Source organism: Somniosus microcephalus, chromosome 32 (genome assembly GCF_052327205.1).
Source record: "Somniosus microcephalus isolate GS21.2 chromosome 32, FLI_Smic_1.0, whole genome shotgun sequence".
Lineage (NCBI taxonomy): Eukaryota > Metazoa > Chordata > Chondrichthyes > Squaliformes > Somniosidae > Somniosus > Somniosus microcephalus.
The window spans coordinates 6,693,348-6,721,161 of NC_141018.1; the positions used below are offsets into that span (position 1 = coordinate 6,693,348).

The window sequence follows — 27,814 nt, forward strand, 5'->3', positions numbered from 1 at the left end:
GTTTACAGTTTGAAGTGTAGTGTTATAATGTAAAAATATGGATCCTGTCAACTGTTGCCTGATAACACATCTGTGAAGCACCTTGGGATGAGGTTCTATGTTAAAGGTGCTATATAAATGCAAGTTGTTGTTGTTGTTGTAACAATCCCTGGCATGGTCACACATCATCCCGACCTGGAAATATATCACCGATCCTTCATCGTCGCTGGGTCAAAATCCTGGAACTCCCTCCCTAACAGCACTGTGGGAGCACCTTCACCACACGGACTGCAGTGGTTCAAGAAGGCGGCTCACCACCACCTTCTCAAGGGGCAACTAGGAATGGGCAATAAATGCAGGTCTTGCCAGCGACGCCCATATCATGAGAAGGAATTTTTTTAATCCAATGCATGGTGTATTGATGTGCTGACAATGCACCAATTGGTATTTTCTAATCTGACAGCTGAAAACGGCTAGCTGTGTAACGGCTCACAGAATTGGCCCTTTAATGTTATAACCCTTGCTCTGACCCTCGCCCCGATCTCACCCTGACCATCGCACTGAAATTTGCACTGACCCTCGCCCTCACCCCGACCCTCGCACTGACCCCCAACTCTCGCACCGACCCTCACACCGACCCTCGCACCGACCCCCGACTCTTGCCCGACCCTCGCACTGACCCCCGACCCTCGCACCGACCTCCGACCCTCGCACTGACCCTCACTCCGACACTCACCCGACCCCCGACCCTCATACCGACCCTCGCACTGACCCTTTCCCTCACCCCGACACTCGTCCTCACCCTGAGCCTCGCCCCGACCCCCGACCCGCACCCCAACCCTAAATCCTTTACGCAGGACTCACAAAATGGCCCCTTGCACTTCGACCTTGGGCACGAACAGAGTCAGTTTATAAACAAAGCTCCGATCAAATAAAACCTGCCGGGTGCATTTCCACCTCTGTCCCGATGTGTCGAGGCTGTTTTACACTTCCGGTTCACGCAGTTGTTCATGGATTTTTCACAAATTTGGGCAGGCAGAATTATAACTTTATTGCAGCAAACAAACAAAAAATTTAATTTAAGTGTCTTTCAAACTTGTAATAACTTAAAAATAAGACCAGTTATTGAGCGATACCAAGCACGGTAAAGGGGTCTGGGCCCATCGCTACTGGCTCAACAATGGCAACAAAGACCAGATACAGAGTAAAACACACAAACTACAAACATCAGAAAACAGCAGTCTCAGGCTTATTTCAACTGTTCTAAAAGTTTCTTATAAGCATCATTTCTTCTCATGTTTAAACTTGCAGGACTGTAGATACATTTCTGCTAACATGTTTAAGGGGCCTCACCAATGTTCCCTCTAACTTTCTTTTCTTTCGCGCGGTCCCTTTAACTGGCCGCGCGGCCCATTCAAATTTTCGCACATGCGCGGTTTCTTCTGTGTAAAGGCCGGTGTGCGGCTCACGCGGGACCTCCAGACCGCCGCGGGGCTACGCAGCTTAGCGGAAACATTGGGCCTCACCCCCCAGTGTTGGCAGAGTGTCCTGGTAGTGTTTGTCACTTAGAAGATGTCACTCAGGTTGAGAAACATCATTGTCCTGCTTACATGTGAGGGCAGATTCACCAGACTGATACCGGGGCTAAAAGGGTTAAATCATGAGGACAGGTTGCCCAGACTGGGCTTGTATTCCCTCGGGTGTGGAAGATTAAGGGGTGATCTGACTGATGTGTTTAAGATGATTAAAGGAGTTGATAGGGTAGATAGAGAAACTATTTCCTCTGGCAGGGGGAGTCCAGAACAAGGGGGCATAATCTTCAGGGGAGATGTCAGGAAATACTTCACACAAAGGGTAATGGAAATCTGGCGCTCTTTCCCCAAAAAGCTGTTGAGGCTGGGGGTCAATTGAAAATTTCAAAACTGAGGTTGATGGACTTTTGTTAGGCAAGGTTATTAAGGGATACAGAACCAAGCCAGGTAGATGGAGTTGAGATATAGATCAACCATGATCTAATTAAATGGCGGAACAGGCTCGGGGGACTGAATGGCCTCCCCGTTCCGAAGTTCCTCTGCTTCTCGTTGTGATATAATAGACAAGCAACTATTCCGTGCTCATTTGCCTCTCCAAGCAGCCATGATTCCCATTGTAAGTATAAATGGGAATTTTGCCCTTCCACATCATCTCTCTCCCACAGGACCACCACCGCTGAGAAGGACAAGAGGTGGAAGCGCCATCAGCTCCACGTTCTCCTCCAAGCCACACACCATCCAAACTGGTATCCTGGAATTCCATCAAGGGAGCAGCATCAGCACCAGGACTGCAGCGGTTCAAGGAAAAGGCCCACCAGCATCTTCTCAGGGCAACTAGGGTTGGGCAATAAATGCCAGCCTTGCCCACATCCCAAGAAAACAACAAGTACTTGCTGCAGTGAGGCTTGTCCCTATACAACATCTCAGGAGCCTTGCAACTGGGCAGCTATTACACAACAATGTAGGTATGAAGCTATTTCTCACAAGTTTCCATCCAAGAAAGATGAATCAAGTATTAGAATGTCATAAAAATAAATGGAGGAATCAATAAAATCAACATTTGAAAACAGCTTAAAGATATGGAAACAAAAAAATAACCTTTTACATGTCAAACAACTTCTGTGAAATCATTCTAACCTTCAGCAAAGTCATTACTTCCATTTTTCACGCCTTCTGTGGATAGATTCATGAGTCAGTCAACCAGTTGGGTTTTGTATCTAGCATCGAGAGGGAAGGTGGAAATGGTGCTATTTGTTAAAGGTCAACATTTCTCAAGTCAGGCACAAAGAGTACCAGGTGACACCAGATCTGCCCCAGAGGGCTGTAGATGCTCAGTTCTTGAGTATATTCAAGGCTGAGATCGATAGATTTTTGGACTCTAGGGGAATCAAGGGATATGGGGATCGGGCAGGAAAGTGGAGTTGAGGTCGAAGATCAGCCATGATCTTATTGAATGGCAGAGCAGGCTCGAGGGGCCGTATGGCCGACTCCTGCTCCTAATTCTTATGTTCTTATGTACCAGAGACGGGTGCAGTGCAAATTCAATCGGCCCGCTCTACCGAGTTTCCAATCTCAGTGGAGTTGCCAAGCGGAAGCACCTAGTAAATGTCAGACCACTCCACACAGTGCGCGCTCACAGATCACAGGGTGGCTCGGTCACAAGGCTGTTCTCATACAACCTTGTCGTAACTGGCTCTGTAGTGACATCAGCAGAAACCTGAGAGCAGGTCGCCTGCCCTTTGCATTGCAGGTGATGTGTGGTCGGGGATGACCAGAGGAAAGTGGAAAGGGTCGTAATGGGGGGTAATTCTGGCTTTGTGCAATAATGTAAACTGGGTGATAACATCCGATGGAGTCAATGGGGAGAGGTGTTAAATGGACCATCACTAGTTTTATACTATCGCACAAAGTCCAGGTCTACCCCCATTTACTACCACTTAAATATTAACAACCCTAGTGTCAGCTTAATGCACTGTTGTAGAAGGTTTAATGTTACAGAGGAACAAAACATTATACGACACTAATCAGTGCTGTATGTTTAAGTTAATGACAGCTTATTGTAATATCTACAAAGATTTTTAACATTGACATCAGATTCTGACTGTGTGAAATTGTAGACTGGAACCAGGGTTAGTGTCCGTGTTGGACAGTAGCAAAACGCTGGACCCATTTTCGACGTAGTGTTGTATATTTAGAGGATAGATGGCGAGGATCGGTGGGTTAAATACAATGAGTGTCGAGGGGCCTGGGCACCTCATTGGCCAGTGCTGCAGATGTGCCCTAAACAGATGGCGGCTCACCGGCACATTCTCTCTTCACTTGCATTTCCAATCTGAGAACCATTTCTTACGTATTTCATCCTGCAGAAAAAAAAGCAGAGAATTTTGTGTTAAATTGTTCTGTGTATTACTCTGATTATTACAAGCTCGGACAATTGTCCCTCCATGGCCAACATCACGCCCAACTCCAGGGGACCCTCTGCTGGACACTTCCAGCTTCTCAGCTGATTTTCCTATTCTTTCTGAATCAGCTCATTGAATCATTGCCCAACATTTGAGGGCAGTTTGGTCCTAACTGATTCCCACTCCAAGCTGATTTAGGATTAGCAACTGATTCCATCGCTTTTTCCCCTCTCTTATACCCACCCACCCCCCCCTCCTGAATTAAGATCCTCGCGCTCAGTGTGGTTAGCCTTCCAGCACCTTGCCCGCTCTTCGTGTGTGACCATCATGCCCAACACACTTACTGGGGCCAATTGTAGCAGTAAGTTGTTACTGACTAACTCACCGAGCAGCCATTGAGCTTGGGATCTTCCTGCTCTGTGTGGCCCTCAGTGCCCCATCGCACGGTGAAGTTACCCAATCCCTTTTTTTTTAAGCTAGGAACGCAGGTTAATTCTTCCCTCACTAGTTCAGGAATGTTAACGTGAATTCCAGCACACCTGCCGTGGTTAGTTCATCTCCGAGATTGGTGGATTATTACAACACATGGGCAGCGTCTATCTAACAGGTAAACGCTTTCACAACCTTTAAAGTTGAACATGCTACCTTGTATCCTGACAGGAACCAAAGTTCCTCATTCGCACCCAGCTTTAAGTGTTCTCATTGGAAGAATATAGATATGTTTTGACATCTGTTACAGAGCAGCTAATGTAGACAGAACTGATTTAAACTGTGTGCTCACAAATTCTACCTTTTGACACTGATAACATTGGAGAGGGGGTGAATTCCGGGGCCGGAGGATAGGCACATATAGATTAGTAAATAAATAAGCTAGTTGGCATTAATTACATAATTTGGAGCTAACAGGGCAGTTAGGTTGAAACATAAGCTTTTGAAAAACAGGCTTTACGTTACAGCAGGGGAAGTGTAAAAGAAGGAAATTGCTGCAGTATAAATAAGGCAATGGGTTAATTTTACGATAGTAGTTGCGAGGGATAAGACATCATAAGCTTGTAAAACAAAGCTATGGTTCGGGAAAAGTAAGGATAGGAACTGATGGCACAGTATGACAGGGTCTGGGGTTTCTCATCCTTGTCCAACAATCTGTTCAATGGTCGAAGGGTCATCGACCTGAAACGTTAACTCTGTTTCTCTCTCCATGGATGCTGCCTGACCTGCTGAGTATTTCCAGCATTTTCTGTTTTTATTCCTTAAACTGTACTCCCTTCCAGCAAAGCTCCCCATTGGGAGTGCCGGGCCACTGAGTTTGCCCTTCATTTACAATGTAAGATTGAGTTTAATCTTACTGAATTCTCGGTGTCACTTCTCCAGAGAAATGAATGGAAGCATTTTCAGTTATTTGCCACCTACGCTTTTCCTCCGTTCAGTCTCAGTCATTGCTCCTTCTTTCCTAGTGGTGCTACTTTGCCACTGCAACTTCGGGACCTCAAAGGCTGGCACCCGTCAGTCAGGGGAGAAGTAACTAAAGGATATGGTGGAGCACCCGATTCAGGATGAACCTTACCTTGTCCGCAGACACTGGCTTTGCTTGACAACGCTTTGAGAATCCATCAGGAATCTGTTCATACGTGTTCTCAGGAGAGTTTGTGGAGCCCTTCATGCCCAGGGAAGCTTCGTAAAGTGAATCCTTTGCATGCATTTGTTCATTGAAGTCAATGGGGTGAGGAAGCGGGCGAAGGTTGGGCAGGAACCTTTGGCCTGCTCCATGCTTCTGTGAAGAGTCAGCGGCTGATGAAGGTTTTATTTTGTTATTCAAATTGGGTGACAGACGAGGTGGAGTTGATGGTGGAGTGGCCAAATTCAAATGCTTGGCCTCTGAGATCTGGCACATGTGTTCAGAAATCGTGGCATAACTGCTTTCACCTACAGTGGGCAAGGGCCCTATCCTCCACTGCTTCATGTCGACCTCGGTGTACACAACATCCGAGGCTGAATTAATCTTCGCCAGCTCGAATGGTTCATTATATATTGGCTGGGGCTCAACGGCCAGGGAATATATAACACTACTTGACTCCAACAGGGGATGGGATGTCCTCCCTGAAGTCTGTGGTTTTCTGGTGTCCACTCCTGCACTGTAAAGTGGATTTGTCAAACGTTCCCTGACTGTGTGCTCTTCACTCGATACTGCGGGTAGAGGCTTCTCGTTGGATTTGAATTTATTAACACGCCCGTATTTCGCTCCATCTTGAGTCTCTTCCTCAAAGATCAGGTTCGTCTTGCTCGGCAAAGGTGGCGCGATGCCAGAATCCTTCAACACAAGACAGCATTTTCATCAGATAGATAGGAAATGGCCTTTGAGAAACAATAAATATTTCTAAAGGAAGACTTGCATTTCTACAGCGCGTTTCACAACCTCAGGACGTCTCAAAGTGCTTCACGGCCAATGAAGTGCTTTTTGAAGTGTAGTCAGTGTTGTAATGTAGGAAACGCAGCAGCCAATTTGCGCACAGCAAGCTCCCACAAACAGCAATTTGATAATGACCAGATAATCTGTTTTTAGGTGTTGGTTGAGGGATAAATATTGGCCAGAACTCCCCTGCTCTTCTTCAAATAGTGCCATGGGATCTTTTACATCCACCTGAGAGAGCCAGACGGGGCCTCGGTTTAACGTCTCATCTGAAAGACGGCACCTCCGACAGTGCAGCACTCCCTCAGCACCGCACTGGAGTGTCAGCCTGGGTCTTGCGCTCAAATCCCTGGAGTGGGGCTTTAACCCACAACCTTCTGACTCACAGGCGAGGGTGCCCACTGAGCTCTGCACAAGTGGGCTGCCTCGTTGCCTACATTACAACGGTGACCACGCTTCAAAATTACAGTGGATTCGTGAACAACTTTCGGGTCTCTACAAATGTCACTCTGGAATCGATCGATAGGAGGTTCCCATGAACATACCAACACACGAAATTGACCAGCGGGAAAAGACCAGTTGGTCCATCTAGCCTGCCCCACACTCATGATAGAGGCAGCATCGTGACCAGACACTTCCTCCCCCCCCCACCCCCACAGCCATGTCATCTCCTGGGAGGGGTCTGGGACACACCCTTTGGTTTGTCTCCCCATGACAGGAGTCCTGCCTTTGCTCAGTGTCTCCGCCTGGTGGCACGGCTAGGATTGCAAGGTCAGTGCATGGAGGACTGCAGATGCGATCTTGTCGTCTACCATTCCTTGAAGCAGCATATATCTAGAATCTGAATCTATCTGGCAAATAATCCCTTTACTTCAAGTAAGGGACCACTTATCCAAGGCAATTCAATCCTGGGCTTTCCTGGCCGGCCTCCCACCTTGCACCTTTTGTGAATGTGAGCTCATCCAATGCTCGGCTGCCCGTGTCCTAACTCGCTCCAAGTCCCGTTCACCCATCACCCCTGTGCTCGCTGACCTACATTGGCCCCCGGTACAACAATGCCTCGATTTTAAAATTCTCATCCTTGTTTTCAAATCCCTCCATGGCCTCACCCCCTCCCTATCTCTGTAACCTCCTCCAGCCCCACAACCCCCCAAGATCTCTGCGCTCCTCTAATCCTGCCCTCTTGCATATCCCTGATTTTAATCGCTCCACCATTGGCGGCCGTGCCTTCAGCTGCCGAGGCCCTGAACTCTGGAATTCCCTCCCTAAACCTCTCCGCCTCTCGCTCCTCATTTAAGACGCTCCCTAAAACCTACCTCTTTGACCAAGCTTTTGGTCACCTGCCCTAATATCTCCTTATGCGGCTCGGTGTGAAATTTTGTCTGGTAACACTCCTGTGAAGCGCCGTGGGGCGTTTTACTACGTTAACGGTGCTACATAAATACAAGTTGTTGTTGCACTGAGAGTACACCTCTCATGGAGTTCCCTGTATTGAGCCTGTAACAAGACACTCACCTCACTGGAGGAATTGCTTTCCAAAGATGAGTTCAGCCTCCTGGCGTTGAGCATCCTGTTGACCTTTGGAGGGATGGCAGGTGGTCTCCGCGGGCCCTCCTCGGGGTCGGAGTGACTGTGAGGGGACGGCCTTCTGGCTGCAACTTCTTTGTTCTCCGCCTCTCCTGAGCGGGAGCTGTTTGGTGGGTTGATGCTAATATGGTCGTACAGGTTGTCCCTGTCATACTGTAACACAAAAGTGAGGCGTGTTACATAGAATTTACAGCACAGAAACAGGCCATTCAGCCCAACGGGTCCATCCCAGCGTTTATGCTCCACACCAGCCTCCTCCCGTCCCTCTTCATCTCACCCTATCACCATAGCCTTCGATTCCTTTCTCCCTCATGTGTTTATCCAGCTTCCCCTTAAATGTATCGATACTATTCACCTCAACCACTCCCTGTGGTAGTGAGCTCCACATTCTCACCACTCTCTGGGTAAAGAAGTTTCTCCTGAAATCCCGATTGATTGAATTAGTGACTATCTTATATTGATGACCCCTATATATTGCTTAAAGAAAAAGTTCCAAATTCAAATAAGGGTATTATCTAAAATCATATCGGCTTTGTGTTGATTCTCTTCCAACTGAGATCAAGTGGCTCCATTTCCTAAACCGAGCAGTTGAAAGAGAAAGCCCAGTTGTTTTATGAAAGTATATTCTGTTTGCTGGCCAGCAGTACACCCGTGGAACAATTAAAACAAAAGGCAAAATGCTTGTGGGCCGAGGTTTGGTCGAAAGTACTTCTGGGCAAGTTTAAGAAGCTGGCGGTGAGACTGAGCCCTGTTGTTGTACATGTGAGAGGGAAGAGGGAGAGACTGGATGTGGGAAACTCTTCTTGTGCCTGCAGTGTTTGGGGAAGTCCTCTCTGACTCAACAAAATCACCGCAAGGAATGGAATGGAAAGCGTTTGTTTATTTTTTAAGCACTGGAAGATTTCCCTTTCACACTCAGGAGACACATGGAAGGGGCAGCAATGGGCAGTGTTTTGAGGCCAAATACCTTTTTGTAAAATGAATCCCCTCTCCTTGTGTCAATCCACTGTTACACTTTACTTCAGTCACTGCAGAGGTCAATCACTGGGTCAGAGGTCACACATTGTGCAGCCAAATCTCAGGCGCTCTCCTGCTGGAGATTGACCAACACTAGCTGCTTTACCCACATGTGAAACTGAGATCTGCCAGTCTGCATCACACGTCAATCGGAAAGTTACTGGCCATGATTGTTGGTCGGTGAAAGTTTGATGATCAGCTTATACCAAGATATGTTGAGTAAAATCCTCTTGTCCTTGCTTGTCTTTGGTGTCTTGCTGGCCATTCTGTTACTACCATAAGGACAAAAGACTCCTCTGTCCCTCTCCCTCTCTATGATCCAGGTCTCTGGGCCCATCCTGCTCCTCAATTTGCTCTAGCTTGGCCTCTAGTCTTCTGATCCTTTCTATCTATTTCACAAGATCGATACAGATGAGGGAGGCCTTTCAGTTTTAGCTCAACCACCCCGAATAAATGAGGCACCCACAGCTTAAGAAAGGAGAGCAAGAAAGATGGAGGTGAAGAAAGACCGCCTCGGCGATTAAGCAGTTTATCTGTGAAGTGGCAATCCCGTACCTGACTGCAGGGCTCAGTGAGGACCTCTCCAAAGGGCTGGATGACCTCTGTCATGTAGTGATTTATCAGTGCTGCCAGGCTCTTGTGCATGTGGATGCTGCCATCGACCATGTACCTTCCATTCTTCAACTGCTGAATCACAAAGTGACGGCAACGATCAGTGCCCCTAAAGATAAACCAATCAGCAGGTTAGATTCTGTGCATCCCATCCTTACAGGTAATGCCCACAAACTGCACTAAAAATCTTACTACAACTTTTCCCTAATTGCCTCCTGTAGCACTGATTCAGCAAGCACAGATTAATACTGGAGCACAGAATCCAGGCTGGCTCTCCAGTGCAGTACTGAGGGAGGGAATGCTGCACTGTCGGATGAGACGTTGAACCGAGGTCCCGTCTGTCCTCTCAGGTGGATGTAAAAGATCCCACGGCACTATTTGTGCAAAATGGCTGCCACATTTCCCAACATTACAACAGTGATTACATTTTGAAAGTACTTCATTGGGACGTCCTGAGGTTGTGATAGGTGCTATATAAATGCAAGTTCTTTCTTTCCAATTAAAGGTAGAATCCGTGGCGAGTTACACCGGAGAGCTAATGTTACGAGTGCAAACCAGAAATTGATTTATTATCCATTACTGCTCTCATTCCTAGAAGTACCTACTTGTATGACAATATGTAGCCAATCGCTCTGTCACTCAGGCGGATGAGGAAGTCTCCGATGCCTCTATCCCTCAGGACATTCTCTGCTTCTCTGTTGAAATACAGAAGGGCAATAATGATTAGTACAGCACCTAGCCTGCCGGAGTCAGGATGCTTTGATAGCGGCTATGGGTGGCGTGTATTGGGGCGAGTTACCACATGGAATGTTATAGAGGACACAAGTCGCCTCTCTCGGTCCCTGTTATGTTTTAAACAGATGGTCCGAGGGAAGACATCTTAGGGCAGAGATTTTGAAGTTTGATAGGGCAGGGAGGGGCCTGGAGACCTGCATAGAAAGGCAGGTCATGCCTGACAAACCTGATTGAATGGTTGAAGAGGTGACTAAAGTAGTGGACAGGGGAATGTCTATGGATGTTATCTATATGGACTTCCAGAAGGCATTTGATAAAGTCCCTCATAAGAGATTGTTAACTAAGGTGGCATAGTGGTTAGCACTGTTGTCTCACAGCGCCAGGGACCCGGGTTCGAATCCGGCCTCGGGTGACTGTCTGTGTGGAGTTTGCACATTCTCCCCGTGTTTGCGTGGGTTTACTCCGGGTGCTCCGGTTTCCTCCCACAGTCCAAAGATGTGCGGGTTAGGTTGATTGGCTATGATAAATTGACCCTTAGTGTTAGGGGGATTAAATACGTGGGGTGGGTGGGATATGTGTTGGTGTAGGGGTTACGGGGATCGGGTGGGATATGTGTCGGTGCAGGCTCGATGGGCCGAAATGGCCTCTATCTGCACTGTGGGGTTTCTGTGATTCTGTGAAGGTAGAAGCCCACAGAATTGAGGGCAAATTATTGACCTGGTTAGGAAATTGGCTGAGCGACAGGAGAGAGAGAGGAGGGACAATGGGCAGGTACTCAAATTGGCAGGAGGTGACTAGTGGTGTCCCGCAGGGATCTGTGTTGGGGCCTCAACTATTCACAATATTTATTAACGACTTAGATGATGGCATAGAAAGTCATATATCCAAATTTGCCGATGACACAAAGATAGGTGGCATTATAGATGAAAGCATAAAATTACAAAGGGATATTAGTAGATTAAGTGAATGGGCAAAACTGTGGCAAATGGATTTCAATTTATGCAAATGTGAAGTCATCCACTTTGGACTTAAAAAGGATCGAACAGGGAACTTTCTAAATGGTGAAAGGCTAAAAACAGTGGCGGTCCAAAGAGACTTTGGGGGTCCAGGTACACAGATCATTAAAATGTCACGAACAGGTACAGAAAATAATCAGACAGGCTAATGGAATGCTGGCCTTTATATCCAGAGGACTAGAATACAAGGGGGTAGAAGTTATGCTGCAGCTGTACAAAGCCCTGGTTAGACCACACCTGGAGCACTGGGAGCAGTTCTGGGCACCACACCTTAGGAAGGAGATATTGGCCTCGGAGGGAGTGCAGCGTAGGTTTACCAGAATGACACCCGGACTCCAAGGGTTAAGTTACGAGGAGCGATTACACAAACTAGGGTTGTATTCCCTGGAATTTTGATGGTTAAGGGGTGATCTGTTCGAAGTTTTCAGGATATTAAGGGGAACAGATAGGGTAGAGAGAGAGAAACTATTTCTGCTGGTTGGGGAGTCTAGGACTAGGGGGCAGAGTTTGATAATTAGAGCCAGACCTTTCAGGAGTGAAATTAGGAAACACTTCTACACACAAAGGGCGGTAGAAGTTTGGAACTCTCTTCCGCAAACGGCAATTGATGCTGGGTCAATAGTTAATTTTAAATCTGAGATTGATAGCTTTCTGTTAACCAAGGGTATTAAGAGATATGGGCCAAAGGCAGGTATATGGCGTTAGGTCACAGATCAGCCATGATCTCATTGAATAGCAGAACAAGCTCGAGGGGCTGAATGGCCTCCTCCTGTTCCTGTGTAACAGGCTCGAGGGGCTGAATGGCCTCCTCCTGTTCCTGTGTAACAGGCTCGAGGGGCTGAATGGGCTCCTCCTGTTCCTGTGTAACAGGCTCGAGGGGCTGAATGGCCTCCTCCTGTTCCTGTGTAACAGGCTCGAGGGGCTGAATGGCCTCCTCCTGTTCCTGTGTAACTGGCTCGAGGGGCTGAATGGCCTCCTCCTGTTCCTGTGTAACAGGCTCGAGGGGCTGAATGGCCTCCTCCTGTTCCTGTGTAACAGGCTCGAGGGGCTGAATGGCCTCCTCCTGTTCCTGTGTAACAGGCTTGAGGGGCTGAATTTCCTCCTCCTGTTCCTATGTTCCTATGTTCCGAGAACTGGGGCTGGGATGTTGGAGTCTCGGACATGACCTGTGCTCCCCTCAAGTGAGGCTCTGCACCAGGAGTACAAACCCCAAACCCGGGCCCATTTTACAGTCCCTGTGATTACAGTGTAAAGTAGTGGATTACAGTCCCTGTGATTACAATGTAAGGAGCGGATTACAGTCCCTGTAATTACAGTGTAAGGAGCGGATTACAGTCCCTGTAATTACAGTGTAAGGAGCGGATTACAGTCCCTGTAATTACAGTGTAAGGAGCGGATTACAGTCCCTGTAATTACAGTGTAAAGTAGCAGATTACAGTCCCTGTAATTACAGTGTAAGGAGCGGATTACAGTCCCTGTGATTACAGTGTAAGGAGCGGATTACAGTCCCTGTAATTACAGTGTAATCAGTGGATTACAGCCCCTGTAATTACAGTGTAAGGAGCGGATTACAGTCCCTGTAATTACAGTGTAAAGTAGTAGATTACAGTCCCTGTGATTACAGTGTAAGGAGCGGATTACAGTCCCTGTAATTACAGTGTAAAGTAGCGGATTACAGTCCCTGTAATTACAGTGTAAGGAGCGGATTACAGTCCCTGTAATTACAGTGTAAAGTAACGGATTACAGTCCCTGTAATTACAGTGTAAAGTAGTAGATTACAGTCCCTGTGATTACAGTGTAAGGAGCGGATTACAGTCCCTGTAATTACAGTGTAAAGTAGCGGATTACAGTCTCTGTAATTACAGTGTAAAGTAGCGGATTACAGTCCCTGTGATTACAGTGTAAGGAGCGGATTACAGTCCCTGTAATTACAGTGTAAGGAGCGGATTACAGTCCCTGTAATTACAGTGTAAAGTAGCGGATTACAGTCCCTGTGATTACAGTGTAAGGAGCGGGTTACAGTCCCTGTAATTACAGTGTAAGGAGCGGATTACAGTCCCTGTAATTACAGTGTAAGGAGCGGATTACAGTCCCTGTGATTACAGTCCCTGTGATTACAGTGTAAGGAGCGGATTACAGTCCCTGTGATTACAGTGTAAGGAGCGGATTACAGTCCCTGTAATTACAGTGTAAAGTAGCGGATTACAGTCCCTGTGATTACAGTGTAAGGAGCGGATTACAGTCCCTGTGATTACAGTGTAAGGAGCGGATTACAGTCCCTGTAATTACAGTGTAAGGAGCGGATTACAGTCCCTGTGATTACAGTGTAAAGTAGTAGATTACAGTCCCTGTAATTACAGTGTAAGGAGCGGATTACAGTCCCTGTGATTACAGTGTAAGGAGCAGATTACAGTCCCTGTAATTACAGTGTAAAGTAGTAGATTACAGTCCCTGTGATTACAGTGTAAGGAGCGGATTACAGTCCCTGTGATTACAGTGTAAGGAGCGGATTACAGTCCCTGTAATTACAGTGTAAAGTAGCGGATTACAGTCCCTGTAATTACGGTGCAAGGAGCAGGTTAGAGGCTCGCAGCAGTAATTGAACCATGCTATCATTGGTAGTAGCGGTTTGGAACCTTGGGCAGTCCGTGTAGCTGTGCCACTTCCTCTGCAGTTGTAGCCGTCCCTTCACAGGGCACAGACTCAGTGTCACACTCTGATCCTGGGGGAACTTACTTCCTGGTAACGAAGCCGTGGAACCATTCCGGTAACCTGCCGTGCTGCAGGATGAGGTCCGCCTGGGTCTCGGTGAACCATTTCAGGGTCATCTCCTTCAGCATTCCCACCACCATCGTGTCTGAAGCAGCAGGGGGCTGTTGGGCTGAAGTAACCAGCCTCCGTGGCTCTCCCATCCTTCCAAAGGCGCAACCCTGTAACGTGATCACACCATCGTCAAGTCTACCAGCAGTCTAGCGGAAGTGGGTTCTTTATTTTATCAGGACGCATTTGCCTATTTTTCAGTAGGTATCAGTGGGGCCTTTGTTCAACATGAAATGTCACATCAATATCTGTATTTGCAAGAACCTATTAGAATTTCAAATACAAGCCTACATGTCACCGATCTGGAATGGGGCCAGTGGTTACACTCTACGGGGCTTTGTTGACCTCAGTTTGATTCAGCGACAGAAGAGGCATTATAGAATTGTTTTTATAAGAGGAATCTACTATCCAACAGCGAGATATGTGACGAGCACTGTCTGCCCCTTGGTTTGCCTGTGGTTAGAGTAGTCAGATCTTGTTCTCGCCACTGTTGGGGCTAAGAAAAGTCATGATTAACAAACCTTAGTGTAACAGCAGGTCATTTTAAGCCTTCCACTCCCCCCCTCCCCCACCACCACCCCCGCTCCAAGCGGGGGTAGGGCAAGCACACAGATAAAGTAGCTGTGTAAAGACTTACTGCCCCATTCCCGCTCGATTGCCCCCTCCCCCGACCTTAACTGGGCCCTTTTTATTAGGCAGCCAATGCACTTGCCTGACTCGGGTAGGAGCCTCGTTAATACATGCGAACCAGGGCCCTATGACGCCATTAGGACCCCAAGGCCATTTTTAATGGCCAGCTGCGGTGACCCCCCCTCAGTAAAGCCTCTGAGGGAAGTCAAAACCTGCCCTTGGAGGGGCCAGGAGTAGCGGAAGTGATCCTCCCAAGTGATTGACTCGCACCAACTGGCAAATGTCCCATGGACATTGTTCCTACCTGTTTTCCTTTGGTGAAGAGTGAGGCTGCTGCGTCGTAAGGGGATGAACTCACTCACTCTGAACAATGAGACCCGTGCGAGTCTGCGCTCCGTGTGGGCTCTTTATCCCAGGGTGGAGGCAGAGTACGCCTGGGGCGCAGGCCTGTGGTTTCAAGGTCCCCGACCCAGAAGGGTTGGAGACAGGTGCAGGATTAAAGTGTGCCGCTCAGGTCACAGCCTCTGCACAGGTGCCGATGGGGCCAGCGTGGATGCGATAGGGTTTGTATATTATTTTGAAAATGAACCACTTGGAGTCTGTTGCATCTGGAGACGAACAACAAATGCCTCAGTATCTCTTCTCATTCTTCTCCATTCGAGACTCCATTCAGGACTAAAATAAATCAAATTCGGACCCTGCACACCCTGAGCTCAATAGATTTTTGTTAGGTAAGAGTATTAAGGGTTATGGAACCAAAGCGGGTGAATGGAGTTAAAATACAGATCAGCCATGATCTCATTGAATGATGGAACAGGCTCGAGGGGCTGAATGGCCTCCTCCTGTTCCTATGTTCCTAAGTAACACACACTGCACCAACAGCTCTTTCCGTACTGGCACGGCACCTTCAGTTAAGCACTTCCATTACAGCATCAGAAAGGAAGGGAAGAGTGTGGAGTATACCAAACAATATGCAAATGATCAAAAACAGCTGGAAAAAGTAAATGCTTTTCAGGTTTCCCTTTCCTGATAACTACAATTATTCAAATGACCTGTGCTCGGTATAGCAAGCCGGACATCACCTGAAGAAGGGAGGAAGGTTTTTCTTTCAAAGTACCTCAGACTGACACAAGACAAGTTCACACATTATCGGAGACCAGTGAACGTTTTTTTGGCCTGTGACCCAGAGTCCGAAAGGAGTTTAATCCCTCGTCAATCTATCTCCCCCATGGAGGGAGACTCCGCCCAGAAAAAAGGGGATTGAATAAATCCATTGGTTAAGCAATCTCTACCCAGAGCCTACCTATATATAAATCCATTGGAAGACCAACAACACGTCAGGAGTGATCTTATCTAAACTCTCTTACTCCCATCACACAAGAACGGTAGCCCGCAGGAAGATTCTGTTGACAGTGTCACTCAATCCCGTTGGACTGCTTTGGCTTTGCACAAACAATGCTGAGAGGCTGAACTGTTTATCCTCATTGCTCATTATGTTATGGAACGCTGGGCCTCAGTTGCACAATGTCAAGTGGTGTGTCAAGACACCATTACTTTGATGCTCTTTTGAGAAAGAAAGACTTGCATTTCTATAGCGCCTTTCATGACCTCAGGACATTCCAAAGCACTTTACAGCCAATGAAATACTTTTGTATAGTCACTGTTGTAATGTGGGAAACGTGGCAGCCAATTTGCGCACAGCAAGCTCCCACAAACAGCAACGAGATAATGACCAGATAATCTGTTTTAGTGATGTTGGTTGAGGGATAAATATTGGCCCAGGCCTCCTGCTTTTCTTCCAATAGTGCCATGGGATCTTTTACATCCACCTGAGAGGGAACACTGGAACCTCAGTTTAATGTCTCACTTGAAAGACGGCACCTCCGACAATGCAGCACTTCCTCAGTACTGCACTGGGAGTGTCAGCCTGGATTTTTTTGCTCAAGTCCCTGGAGAGGGACTTGAACTCACCACCTTCATGACTTAGGGGTGAGAGTGCTGCCCACTGAGCCACGGCTGACACCATGCTCTGGAATCATGCTGTGGTGAAGCAGAGTAGATTGAAAGGCTTGCTTCATGAACAATTGTCTGCACACGGTCTTTGATGGAAAGAGGGGCGTTGACTTGCTCCAGTCCCCATGCAACTGGACAGCTGCGGTGAGTATGGGACCTTTGCCAATCTCAACAGATCATCTGTGGAATTAGCCGAGAGCTGGACAAACACTTTGACATCTTTGCTACTGTCGTCACGTCCTACCATCCTCAACTGCTCTGGCTGCTACCCTAGCCCGGGGGTGGGGATTGGAGTGAAATGGTAAGCTTCCTTCTCCAAGTTTACTGCAGCCACCACCTTAGCCAGTAACAAGAATGGTTCCGACAGAACCAGATCAAACTGCTTGCAGTGCCCAACGCTCCCCAGTGCTCTGTTCAATATAACAACAGAAAATGCTGGAAAAACTCAGCAGGCCAGGCAACATCCGCGGAGAGAGAAACAGAGTCAATGTTTCAGGTCGAAACCCGTCTTCAGAACTGAGAACAAAGCTGGAAATTAATCAGATGAAAAAGCAAGTTGGGGGCTGGGAAATGGGGGAGGGGATGAAAGAACAAAAGGGAAGGTCTGGGAGAAGTAAAGAGACATCAAGAGATATTCAAGACGAGATGAGATGGTAATAGGACAGGTTAAGAAACAAGAGATGGCTCTGGATGAAGTGTGAAATGCGCTGACAGAGTGAGAGACAGCTGCCCTGTGGGAGAGAGAGAGAAAAGACACAAACCAAAGCTGTGGATAAAAATTATATAAATATATAATAGGAGCCGAGGTTATGATCTGAAATTTCAAATTTCCAGCATCTGCAGTATTTTGCTATCGCTCTGTTCAATATGTTTGTTTAAACAGTTCCACATTGTTCTTTATTGGCAGCGGTTCTTTCTGAACAATTCTATATACTGACAAGCCGGGGAATTCCAGTCTACTTTCATTAAATCTTATTAATTTAAGAGCAAAACTCTCCACAATGATGTCAGGCAAATTGATTAAATGGCTTCAGATTAACTTGTGTGTAATGAAAGTGGCAACACCCCAGAACTGGTACATCAGCGAAACAAAAACTTTTTTCTTTTCCTCTTCCTGTGGCTCAGTGGGTGGCACCCTCGCTGATGAGTCAGACGGTCGTGGGTTCAAGTCCCACTCTAGAAACTTCAGCAGAAAAATCTAGGCTGACACTCCAGCCCAGTGCTGAGGGAGTGCTGCACTGCCAGAGGTGCCGTCTTTCAGATGAGATATTAAACCGAGGCCCCGTCTGCCCTCTCAGGTGGACGTAAAAGATCCCGTGGCACTATTTTGAAGAAGAGCAGGGGAGTTCTCCCCGGTGTCCTGGGGCAAATATTTATCCCTCAACCAACATAACAAAAACAGATGATCTAGTCATTATCATATTGCTGTTTGTGGGAGCTTGCTGTGCGCAAATTGGCTGCCATGTTTACCAATTTACAACAGTGACTACACTCCAAAAGAACTTCATTGACTGTAAAGTGCTTTGAGACATCCGGTGGTCAAGAAAGGCACGATATAAATGCAAGTCTTTCTTTCTTTCTTCAAGCTAATATTATGTGGACACTGAGTGAAGACAGGGTCCGGCTCAGCTGAGATATTCTCCCATGGTCGAATAGCCTGCTCAGGCTCACACTGAAATAATAGCCACTTAGGCCAATGTGCTAGAGGTCGAGTGACAGCAGTGGGATATTACCCCAGCAGGAAGTGAATACCGTATGGCGAGAAATGGAGGAGTAAAAATGGCAAGAGAAGTGATGCAGGGTGTCATAAATCTCATCATCGAGAAACTACCTATGAAATAACACTGGACGGCCAGCTGGTGGCGCCGTCCAAGGAGTATAAATACTCAGGCGTTGGCCCCAGCTTTCCAGGGGCATTTTGTAAAGACAAGGAGCTAGTGAAGTACAACTAGACCTCCATGTTCTGAAACAAGTTGATTAAAGCCTTGCTTTATACTCAAACCAAGTGTGTAGTGAGTTTTATTACGTCAAAGGGTTTAAAAGGGGTCGATAGGGTGGCTAGAGAGAAACTATTTCCTCTGGCGGGGGGAGTCCAGAACAAGGGGTGATGTCAGGAAGCACTTCTTCACACAAAGGCTAGTGGAAATCTCTCCCAAAAAGCTTTTGAGGCTGGTGGTCAATTGAAAATTTAAAAACTGAGATCGATAGATCTTTTGTTGGATAAGGGTATTAAGGGATACGGAAACAAGGCGGGTGGATGGAGTTAAGATACAGATCAGCCATGATCCTATTGAATGGCGGAGCAGGCTCGAGGGGCTGAATGGCCTCCTCCTGTTCCTATGTTCCTAAAACGTGGATGGAGAATTGTACCCGGGGTAACTCCAAACCTGTTCACTTTCATAGCTGGGGCAAAGTGTTGATAATTGAAATAGCTACTGAAACGGTTAACGTACATTGAACTTTGCTGCACAGGCCGTTATCAGATAAATGTCACTGTGACTATTTGACTAGGCAGTCACTCACCCACAATGGAAGCTAAAGATAGCAAATAATGAAGGCAGAAAGGCGAGTGGGTGTTATGTAAAGTACTGAACGTACAACAAAGATAACAGCGCACCTGTATGTGAGTCAGACTGGCAGCTGATGAAGGCTCCAGCTTGCACTCATAGAACACCTCCTAACGTTGAAAACCATCCCAGGGGCATAATCAAAAATAATGGCCACTCAAACCTCGGAGGAGATTTAATCAAAGCTTATAAAATCAGCAGGAGTTTTGCTCAAGTGAAAAGGAAAGACCATTTCCTCTGTTTGCGGAGTCAGTGACAAGAGAGTGGGAGAGAGGTCGGGAGAAATGTCTTTACATCGGGGGCACACAATGCTTTGTTACAGGGAATAGTTGAGAGAGAGACCATTGCATCTTTTCAGTGAAGAGTCCAAATTTGAAGCAGGCGAAGATACAAGGCTACGGGTAGAGAGCAGGGCAGAGTGTATCATTTTGGGTTGGTCTAGCAAAAAGCCGGCACAGACACGATGGGCTGAATGGCCTCCATCTGCACTGTAAACCTCTGTGGTTGCTTTATTATTGATAATAAATGCCAACTTCTTTCAGAAGATTAAACAAACATGAAATCTTGAACTCTAGAATGTCTGACTTTGTGCAGAACTGCAAAAAAAAAAGCATCCAGACTGTCCGCAAAGCTGCACGGTGAGAGAGTGCTGCAATATTGTGATGTACTGACCTTAAACTGCGGTAACTTGAGGTAAGGCCAGATCCCTTTAGAATTGGAGAAGATATGACTCCGTTTGCCCTGCGACACCGAGTGATGGGGTAGAGCGAAGCTCAGAGCTGAAGGTTGGAACAAAGGTCGACTGTACCACACATTGTCTGAGAGGGAAGAAGTACGCAAGTATTAGTTCACCAGACTGGGTATGCAAAACCCAAACTGTACAGAGGTGCTGTCATCCATCCAAAGCCTCTGCCTGCTGACACACAACTTCCACCTTTCTCTTCAGCTCAACAGCAAGCAGGCAGTCAATTTCCGATTTTATTTTGACAAAACCTTCAGTCCTTTTCACTTTGTTTTTTTCTCTGTCAAGTGGTTGTTCTTTAATGCGTTTCACTTTATTTCCCGGCCGTGAGGTCTTCACGGTCGCCGTCAGACTGCCTGCAGAACTCAGCATCCAGCTGACCAGCAGAGCCCAACAGAACCCAGCTGACCAGCAGAGCCCAACAGAACCCAGCGGACCAGCGGGCTCTAACAGAACCCAGCTGACCAGCGGGCTCCAACAGAACCCAGCTGACCAGCGGGCTCCAACAGAACCCAGCTGACCAGCAGAGCCCAACAGAACCCAGCTGACCAGCAGAGCCCAACAGAACCCAGCGGACCAGCGGGCTCTAACAGAACCCAGCTGACCAGCAGAGCCCAATAGAACCCAGTTGACCAGCAGACAAAATAGAACTCAATCACCTGGGTTCTGTTGGGGTCTGCAATAAGATGAGACTAAACTTTACTAAGGAAACCAAGCTATAAAATCATATTTTAAACTCCTTTTAAGTCACCCTGACTCAGACATTATGATTTCTGCATCTCCTCGATAACTTATTTAATTGATCTGTGTGCATGGGACTCCCCATTCTCTGGGGCTGCACTTCAAGTGTCCAGCTCTGCCTCCTCACCAACATCAAGGCTTAGGACCAGGAGGTGGCCATTCAGCCCCTCGAGCCTGTTCCCCCATTCAGTTAGTTCATGCTGATCTGTATCTTAACTCCATCTCCCCGCCTTCGTTCCCTAACCCTTAATACCCTTGCCTAACAAAAATCCATCAATCTCAGTTTTGAAATTTCCAATTGACCCCCAGCCTCAACAGCCTTTTGGGGGAGAGAGTTCCAGATTTCCACTACCTGTTGTGTGAAGAAGTGCTTCCTGACATCACCCCTGAACGGCCTGGCTCTAATTTTAAGTTTTGCCCCCTTGTTCTGGACTCCCCCCACCAGAGGAAATAGTTTCTCTATCTGTACCCTGTCAACTCTTTTAATCATTTTAAACACCTCGATTAGATCACCCCTTAATCTTCTAAACTCGAGGGAATACAAGCCCAGTCTGGGCAACCTGTCCTCGTAATTTAACCCTTTTAGCCCCGGGATCACTCTGGTGAATCTGCGCTGCCCCCCCTCCAAGGCCGGGATGTCCTTCCCGAGGTGGAACGGATGGTTTTGTGTGTTTCAGATTTGATCTCTGGTCTTCTCAAACTGTGGGGCAACATCCTGACCCATGGTGACAGTTAACAGCCAAACCCAACATGAAAACCAGTGTCATTTTAACAGACGTGACCATCCACCGCCAGCTTCCTCCTTAACCCAGTCAATTTGGCAAACTGCTCTGCAGAAAGCCCCTCCCGGCAGGTTTTGGGTGTACCGTGGGGTGGAGAGATTTCCTCTCTCAGCTCATTGACAACTGAATCATCCAACCATTCGATTTGTTGCACGTAACTCTGTGGAAATCTTTTTCCCTCTTCCTCCACATATGTAACAAACACATTTAGGATTTTGCTACCCCCTAGTGTGCAACGGGATTCATACCCTGCTGAAGTAAGAATCTTGTATCTACAAGCTAAACCAGAGATCACACAGGAACAGGAGGAAGCCATTCAGCCCCTCGAGCCTGGTACACAGCAACAGGAGAAGGCCATTCAGCCCCTCGAGCCTGTTACACAGGAACAGGAGAAGGCCATTCAGCCCCTCGAGCCTGTTACACAGGAACAGGAGGAGGCCATTCAGCCCCTCGAGCCTGGTACACAGCAACAAGAGAAGGCCATTCAGCCCATTGAGCCTGTTACACAGGAACAGGAGGAGGCCATTCAGCCCATTGAGCCTGTTACACAGGAACAGGAGGAGGCCATTCAGCCCCTCGAGCCTGTTACACAGGAACAGGAGGAGGCCATTCAGCCCCTTGAGCCTGTTACACAGGAACAGGAGGAGGCCATTCAGCCCGTTGACCCTGTTACACAGGAACAGGAGGAGGCCATTCAGCCCCTTGAGCCTGTTACACAGGAACAGGAGGAGGCCATTCAGCCCGTTGACCCTGTTACACAGGAACAGGAGGAGGCCATTCAGCCCCTCGAGCCTGTTCTGCCGTTCCTGGCTGATCTGTTCCTCAGCTGCATTTACTCGCCTTTTATCCGTATCTCTTGATACCCTTACCCAACAACAATCTATCGACCTCAGTTTCTAAAGCTCCAATTGACCCTGCAGAATCCACAGCCTTTTGGGGGAGAGAGTTCCCGATTTCCACCACCCTTGGAGTGAAAATGTGCTTCCTGATTCCACTCCGAGATCGCCTGGCTCTAATTTTGCCCCTTTTTTCTGGATTCCCCCACCAGGGGACGTAGTTTAACTGAATCTACCCGATCGAATCGTTTTATCATTTTAAAGCCTTTGATTAGATCACCCCTCAACCAGCTAAACTCAAGGGAATACAAACCCAAGTGTATGCAACCAGTCCTTGTCATTTAACCCTTTGTGGTAATCTGCGCAGTGCCCCCTCCAAGGCCAATATATCCTTCACAACAGAACACAGCGGAATTTTAACCTCACCCACCTGATTAGGAAGCTGCCGGAATTGAGTTTACGCCCCGCCCGATCTTACCCCCCATTGAAGTCAATAGCGTCGAGCAAGGTGCCACCCGATCCCGTGGGATTCCTGCCCCGTGAGTCCGGTTAAAACTGCCCCCAAACTGGGACAGGCCCCCCGTCAGTTTGTATTTGCTCCTCAACAGACTTCAATAACAAACGAGGATTCAGACAGAAGGAAGGTGAATTTATATAACCTGCCCTCGCGGTGTACAAGCTGCCTCCCTTCGAAGAACAGTCAGTGTTTTTGTGGACAGCCTTGTGCTGTGGCTCCACGTGCTGTATTCAGACATTTCACATAAAACCCATCCAGCCAGCAGAGAGAGAGAAAGAGAGAGAGAGAGAGACAGCGTCCATCCCATCAGCTACACGTGCGTCGAATCACAGCCCCGTGGGTGAAAGGGCAGTTTGTTAAACCACTGCACCATCGCTTTCCCGTCCCTCGGCAAGTCAATTACTGTGGAACTTGGAAAGAAGTGACAGCTGAGTCTAAGTCACTCCCTCCGAGAGGACTGAGGCCAGACATTAAATCACAGTCTCGCTGGCCATTCAAACATGCCGGTTCTCAGTCCGGCCGGCGTTAGCTGGGTGCCTCTGGATACCTGGGAATCTGACGCCAGGGAGAAAACTGCCAGAACAAGTCACGTGCCAAAGATGTCCCATTTTCAGTTGGTAAAGTTGGAATCAATGTTAACCCATGAATTAGTCAGAAGCTCTCCCGCCACATCACTCTGACAGAAGGAAGAGACATCCCAGTGGGACAGAACATAAGAACCTAAGAAATAGGAGCAGGAGTCGGCCATTCGACCCCTCGAGCCTACTCCACCACTCAATAAGATCATGACTGATCATCGACCTCAACTCCACTTTCCTGCACTATCCCGGATTCCCTTTGCGCCCAAGAATCTATCGATCTCAGTGTGTTAGGGCACTGACTGTTCGGCCACTGAGGGACATGACACAGATTCTTAGCTGCAATTCTACAAGACACCATGGTCCCAAACTCGGTCCATGCTGTTGGGGAGAGTAAGCAATTGCCCAATGGAGGAGGGAGAGCATTCAGAGGCAGCCTCATCCCTCGACCTTCCCGAGCGATTCTTAGGAGCCACCTTTAGCCTGGCACTGCCAGGGTCCCGAGAACTGGTCACCCACCCGCTCGGCCTCTCAGTGCTACAGGGGAGAAAGGGACCAGGGAAATGGATGGTAATTACCTTCAAATAATTGGGATGTCTCCACCGCAAAAAAAAACATAAGAACATAAGAATTAGGAGCAGGAGTCGGTCATACGGCCCCTCGAGCCTGCTCCGCCATTCAATATGATCATGGCTGATCTTCGACCTCAACTCCACTTTCCCGTCCGATCCCCATATCCCATGATTCCCCAAGAGTCCAAAAATCGATCAATCTCAGCCTTGAATATACTCAATGACTGAGCATCCACAGCCCTCTGGGGCAGAGAATTCCAAAGATTCACAACCCTCTGAGTGAAGAAAATAGAGACAACAACCGCTATGTAGAAAAGTACCTAAAGAGGTCCTTCAGTCCCCGAATGATCTGATTCTATCATTTATCCTTGAAGGCTGAGTAAACCCACACATCTGCAAGAGAAGCTTCGAGCAACGGTTGTGCTAAACACACACTGCAAACGTTTTACAGAAAGCCGCCCTCTGCTCGCCCTACTCTTTACTAATCTCAGCCTGCCACAAACTACGAGCTATGAGTCACTTCAAGATCCAGGAGAGTCTTGCTTCAACAATCAACATTAGCAGCGAGAATCCTATTCCGCGGCTGTATCGCGCTTCACAAATGTCACAACGTTCACTTCACGTCGAATGGTACACCACAGGAGGGAGGCCGTTTGGCCCATCGTGCCCGTGCCGGCCCTGTGAACGAGCTCTCCAACTAGCCTCTCTCCCCTTGCCCTATCCCCACAGCCCTGCAACATGTTATCAAATATTTATCCAATTCCTTTTTGAAAGTTACTATCGAACCTGCTTTCACCGCTCTTTCAGGCAGCGCGTTCCAGATCACAACAACCCGCTGTGTTAAAAAGATTCTCCTTATCTCCCCTGTGGTTCTTTCACCAAAGAACTAATCAGCCCCACTCCCCTGCTCCTTCCCCGTAACCCTGCAAATGTTTCCTTTCCGCATATATACCCAATTCCCATTTGAAAGATAAAATATATAAACCTGAATTTCACTTCAACACAGGAAATTGTAATTATTGTTATTGTGTAAAATGTAGCATTAGTTAACCAGCTTACAAGAAAAGGGCAGCGAGGCGGAACAGCACCAGTTAAAAGTGTTGTACGTACCTTGGCTGGCCCAGTATTGCACGAATTTGCAGTTGGCTTTCATTGATACTGAAATCTAAAATTGGGCGCACTCTCCCCTGCGAGTCTGGAAACACTATTGAGCTCTCGAGAAGGCACCGGCACGTTTTATATTTATGCTCGTCAGCAACATTCGTTCTTTCCACCGTCAGGGAAAGCAGCAAAGTACTCACGGCGCCCTTGGCTACAAGCCACACTGCTGATTGTCAGACCGATAAGAACACACAGCTGGGAGGAAAAAAGGGCTTTCTCCAGCTCGTAGTTTCCTGCCGCTAAGTGGAAACGACAAGGTAACTGACACAAACCGCCTGTAATTAGCAACGGTATTATGATGCTTCACACGTAGCAGTACGTAGAAAACCAGCACAGAAACGGGTCATTCCGCCCAACTGGTCCATGCTGGTCTTAATGCTCCATATGAGCCTCTTCCCATCTTAATTCATCTCACCCTATCAGCACAACCTTCTGTTAAAAAGGCATGTGGGATCCTTGGCTTTATTAATGGAGGAAGTTATGCTAAACCTGTATAAAACACTGGTTAGGCCTCAGCTGGAGTATTGTGTTCAATTCTGGGCTCCGCACTTTAGAAAGGATGTCAAGGCCTTGGAGAGGGTGCAGAGGAGATTTACTGGAATGATACCAGGGATGAGAGACTTCAGTTATGTGGAGAGACTGGAGAAGCTGGGGTTGTTCTCCTTAGAGCGGAGAAGGGTAAGAGGACACAATAGCAAAATACTGCGGATGCTGGAAATCTGAAATAACAACAAAAGCGTCGAGGAGACATGTTTCTCTCGCCATGGATGCTGCCTGGCCTGCTGAGTGTTTCCAGCATTTTCGAATGTTAAGTGGAGATTTGATAGAGGTGTTCAAAATCATGAATAGCTTTGACAGAGTAAATAAGGAGCAACTGTTCCCAGTGGCAGGAGGGTCGATCACCAGAGGGCACAGAGTTAAGGTGATTGGCAAAAGAACCAGGGGCGAGATGAGGAAAGATTTTTTTATGCAGCGAGTTGTTGTGATCTGGAATGCACGAAAGGGCAGGGGAAGCAGATTCAATAGCAACCTTCAAAAGAGAATTGGATAAATCATTAAAGGGAAAAAATATACAGGGCTATGGTGAAAGAGCAGGGGGGAGTGGGACTAATTGGAGAGCTCGTTCAAAGATGGGCCGAATGGCCTCTTTCTGTGCTGTATCGTTCTATGATTCCTTTCTCCCTCATTCACTTATCCAGCTTTCCCTTAAATCATAAATACATACAGACGTGGCTGGAGAGCATTATTCCATCGAATAATCAGCACATCACGTAACGCTTTTTTTAACCCCTTCTGTATATCTAAAACACAATGCAATTCCTTTTCAAGACAAAGTAAGTTTGTTGAAAAAAATAATAATTTGGGTAGGGGTAGTGTTTGGTTAGAAGGGACTTGTTATTAAGTGTCACAATGTGAGCTGTCTGTAAACACTTTAAAATTGGGGCTCATAACAACAAGACGGTTTCTAGTAGCAGACTTGTGTCTGTACAAACTAAAACTTGGGCCTTGGTTTGAACCCCATCGCCCAGTGGAAAAGGTGCGTGGGAGGGGGATGAGATCAGGCCGAATCCACCCTCCCGCCCAGCCCCATTTCACCCACACCAACATCTCCGTGTAGGCCGAGGCTCAGTCTACAGGCAGGCGGGGGCCTACCTCACAATCAAAGGTCACGGCTCGATTGCGTATCCCGTGTCACGACGCGACCTTAACGCAGAGTCTGGGGGGTGTCATCCCGCACTGTGCGGAACCTGAGAGCCCAAGTTATGCTTTTAGAGATAGCTTTGGTCACAAACTCCTTGTAGGCCAGGAGGGAGTCAGAGTGCTCCCCCGCCCCTCCCCCACAGGCCCCTCATGGAGCAGTTGGGTCTCCCCAGGCCCCGCACCACCCCCGCCAACACCCCCGTCGCCAGCCAGACCCATCCAACCCACCGCCGACCGAGAAGCGTTCCTGCGGCTCTCTGGCTGCGGCCTCCTGCCGCCAAATTCCCGCCCCCGCCCGCCGGTCAGTTACTAGCCTGATTTGGCCGGGATTCCGGGAACAGTTATGTAAATGAGATCCGGCCATTAGAATTGGCCTGGGCCCATGTTCTCGGACTCTCCGGGTGCACCGCCCGCTTTGGGTCCCGTGCGCACTGAGCTCACCCCTCCCCCCCTCAAAACTCTAAAATCGGAGCCTTGCTCTCTTATGTGTGATGTGAATGGGAACAGCAACATGTGGGACTAATAATTACCCTTTTACTTTAGAATCATGCATCAGACATTGTGTGGGCTGTCCTCTCACTTCAAATAGTGGGAAAAAAACACACGATTAGGATAAATCTAAGTCCCATGCTCCTGATCTACGGCCACCCAGTGCGGAGGGGAGAGGGCGGGTCAGAGGACATCCTCATAGGACTGCTCCTGGGCCTGGCCAAAGTGGCCATTAATAGGTCCAGGCAGCGGGCGGTCGAGGGGGTCGTTCGGCCCGATTGCCTGCCTCTCTTCCGCTGCCGTGTTCGCGCCCGGGTGGCCCTGGCGATGGAGCACGCGGTGTCCGCCGGCACGCTCGAGGCCTTCCGAGACCGGTG

The 27,814-nt window shown here is 47.9% G+C and overlaps 1 protein-coding gene across 1 annotated transcript; it reads right to left on the reverse strand.

The window, feature by feature from the left end:
* Window positions 1-1,011: 1,011 nt before the first annotated feature.
* On the reverse strand, window positions 1,012-25,254 carry LOC147097246 (SH2 domain-containing protein 7-like). Its single transcript, XM_085972016.1, has 8 exons — window positions 25,197-25,254; window positions 19,991-20,136; window positions 14,025-14,218; window positions 10,142-10,231; window positions 9,480-9,645; window positions 7,836-8,060; window positions 5,478-6,221; window positions 1,012-3,871 (listed from the first exon to the last, which is right to left on the reverse strand). The coding sequence occupies exons 1-8, from the start codon at window positions 25,237-25,239 to the stop codon at window positions 3,827-3,829; spliced, it is 1,653 nt and encodes a 550-aa protein (XP_085828142.1). The 5' UTR covers window positions 25,240-25,254; the 3' UTR covers window positions 1,012-3,826.
* Between the last annotated feature and the right edge of the window lie 2,560 nt (window positions 25,255-27,814).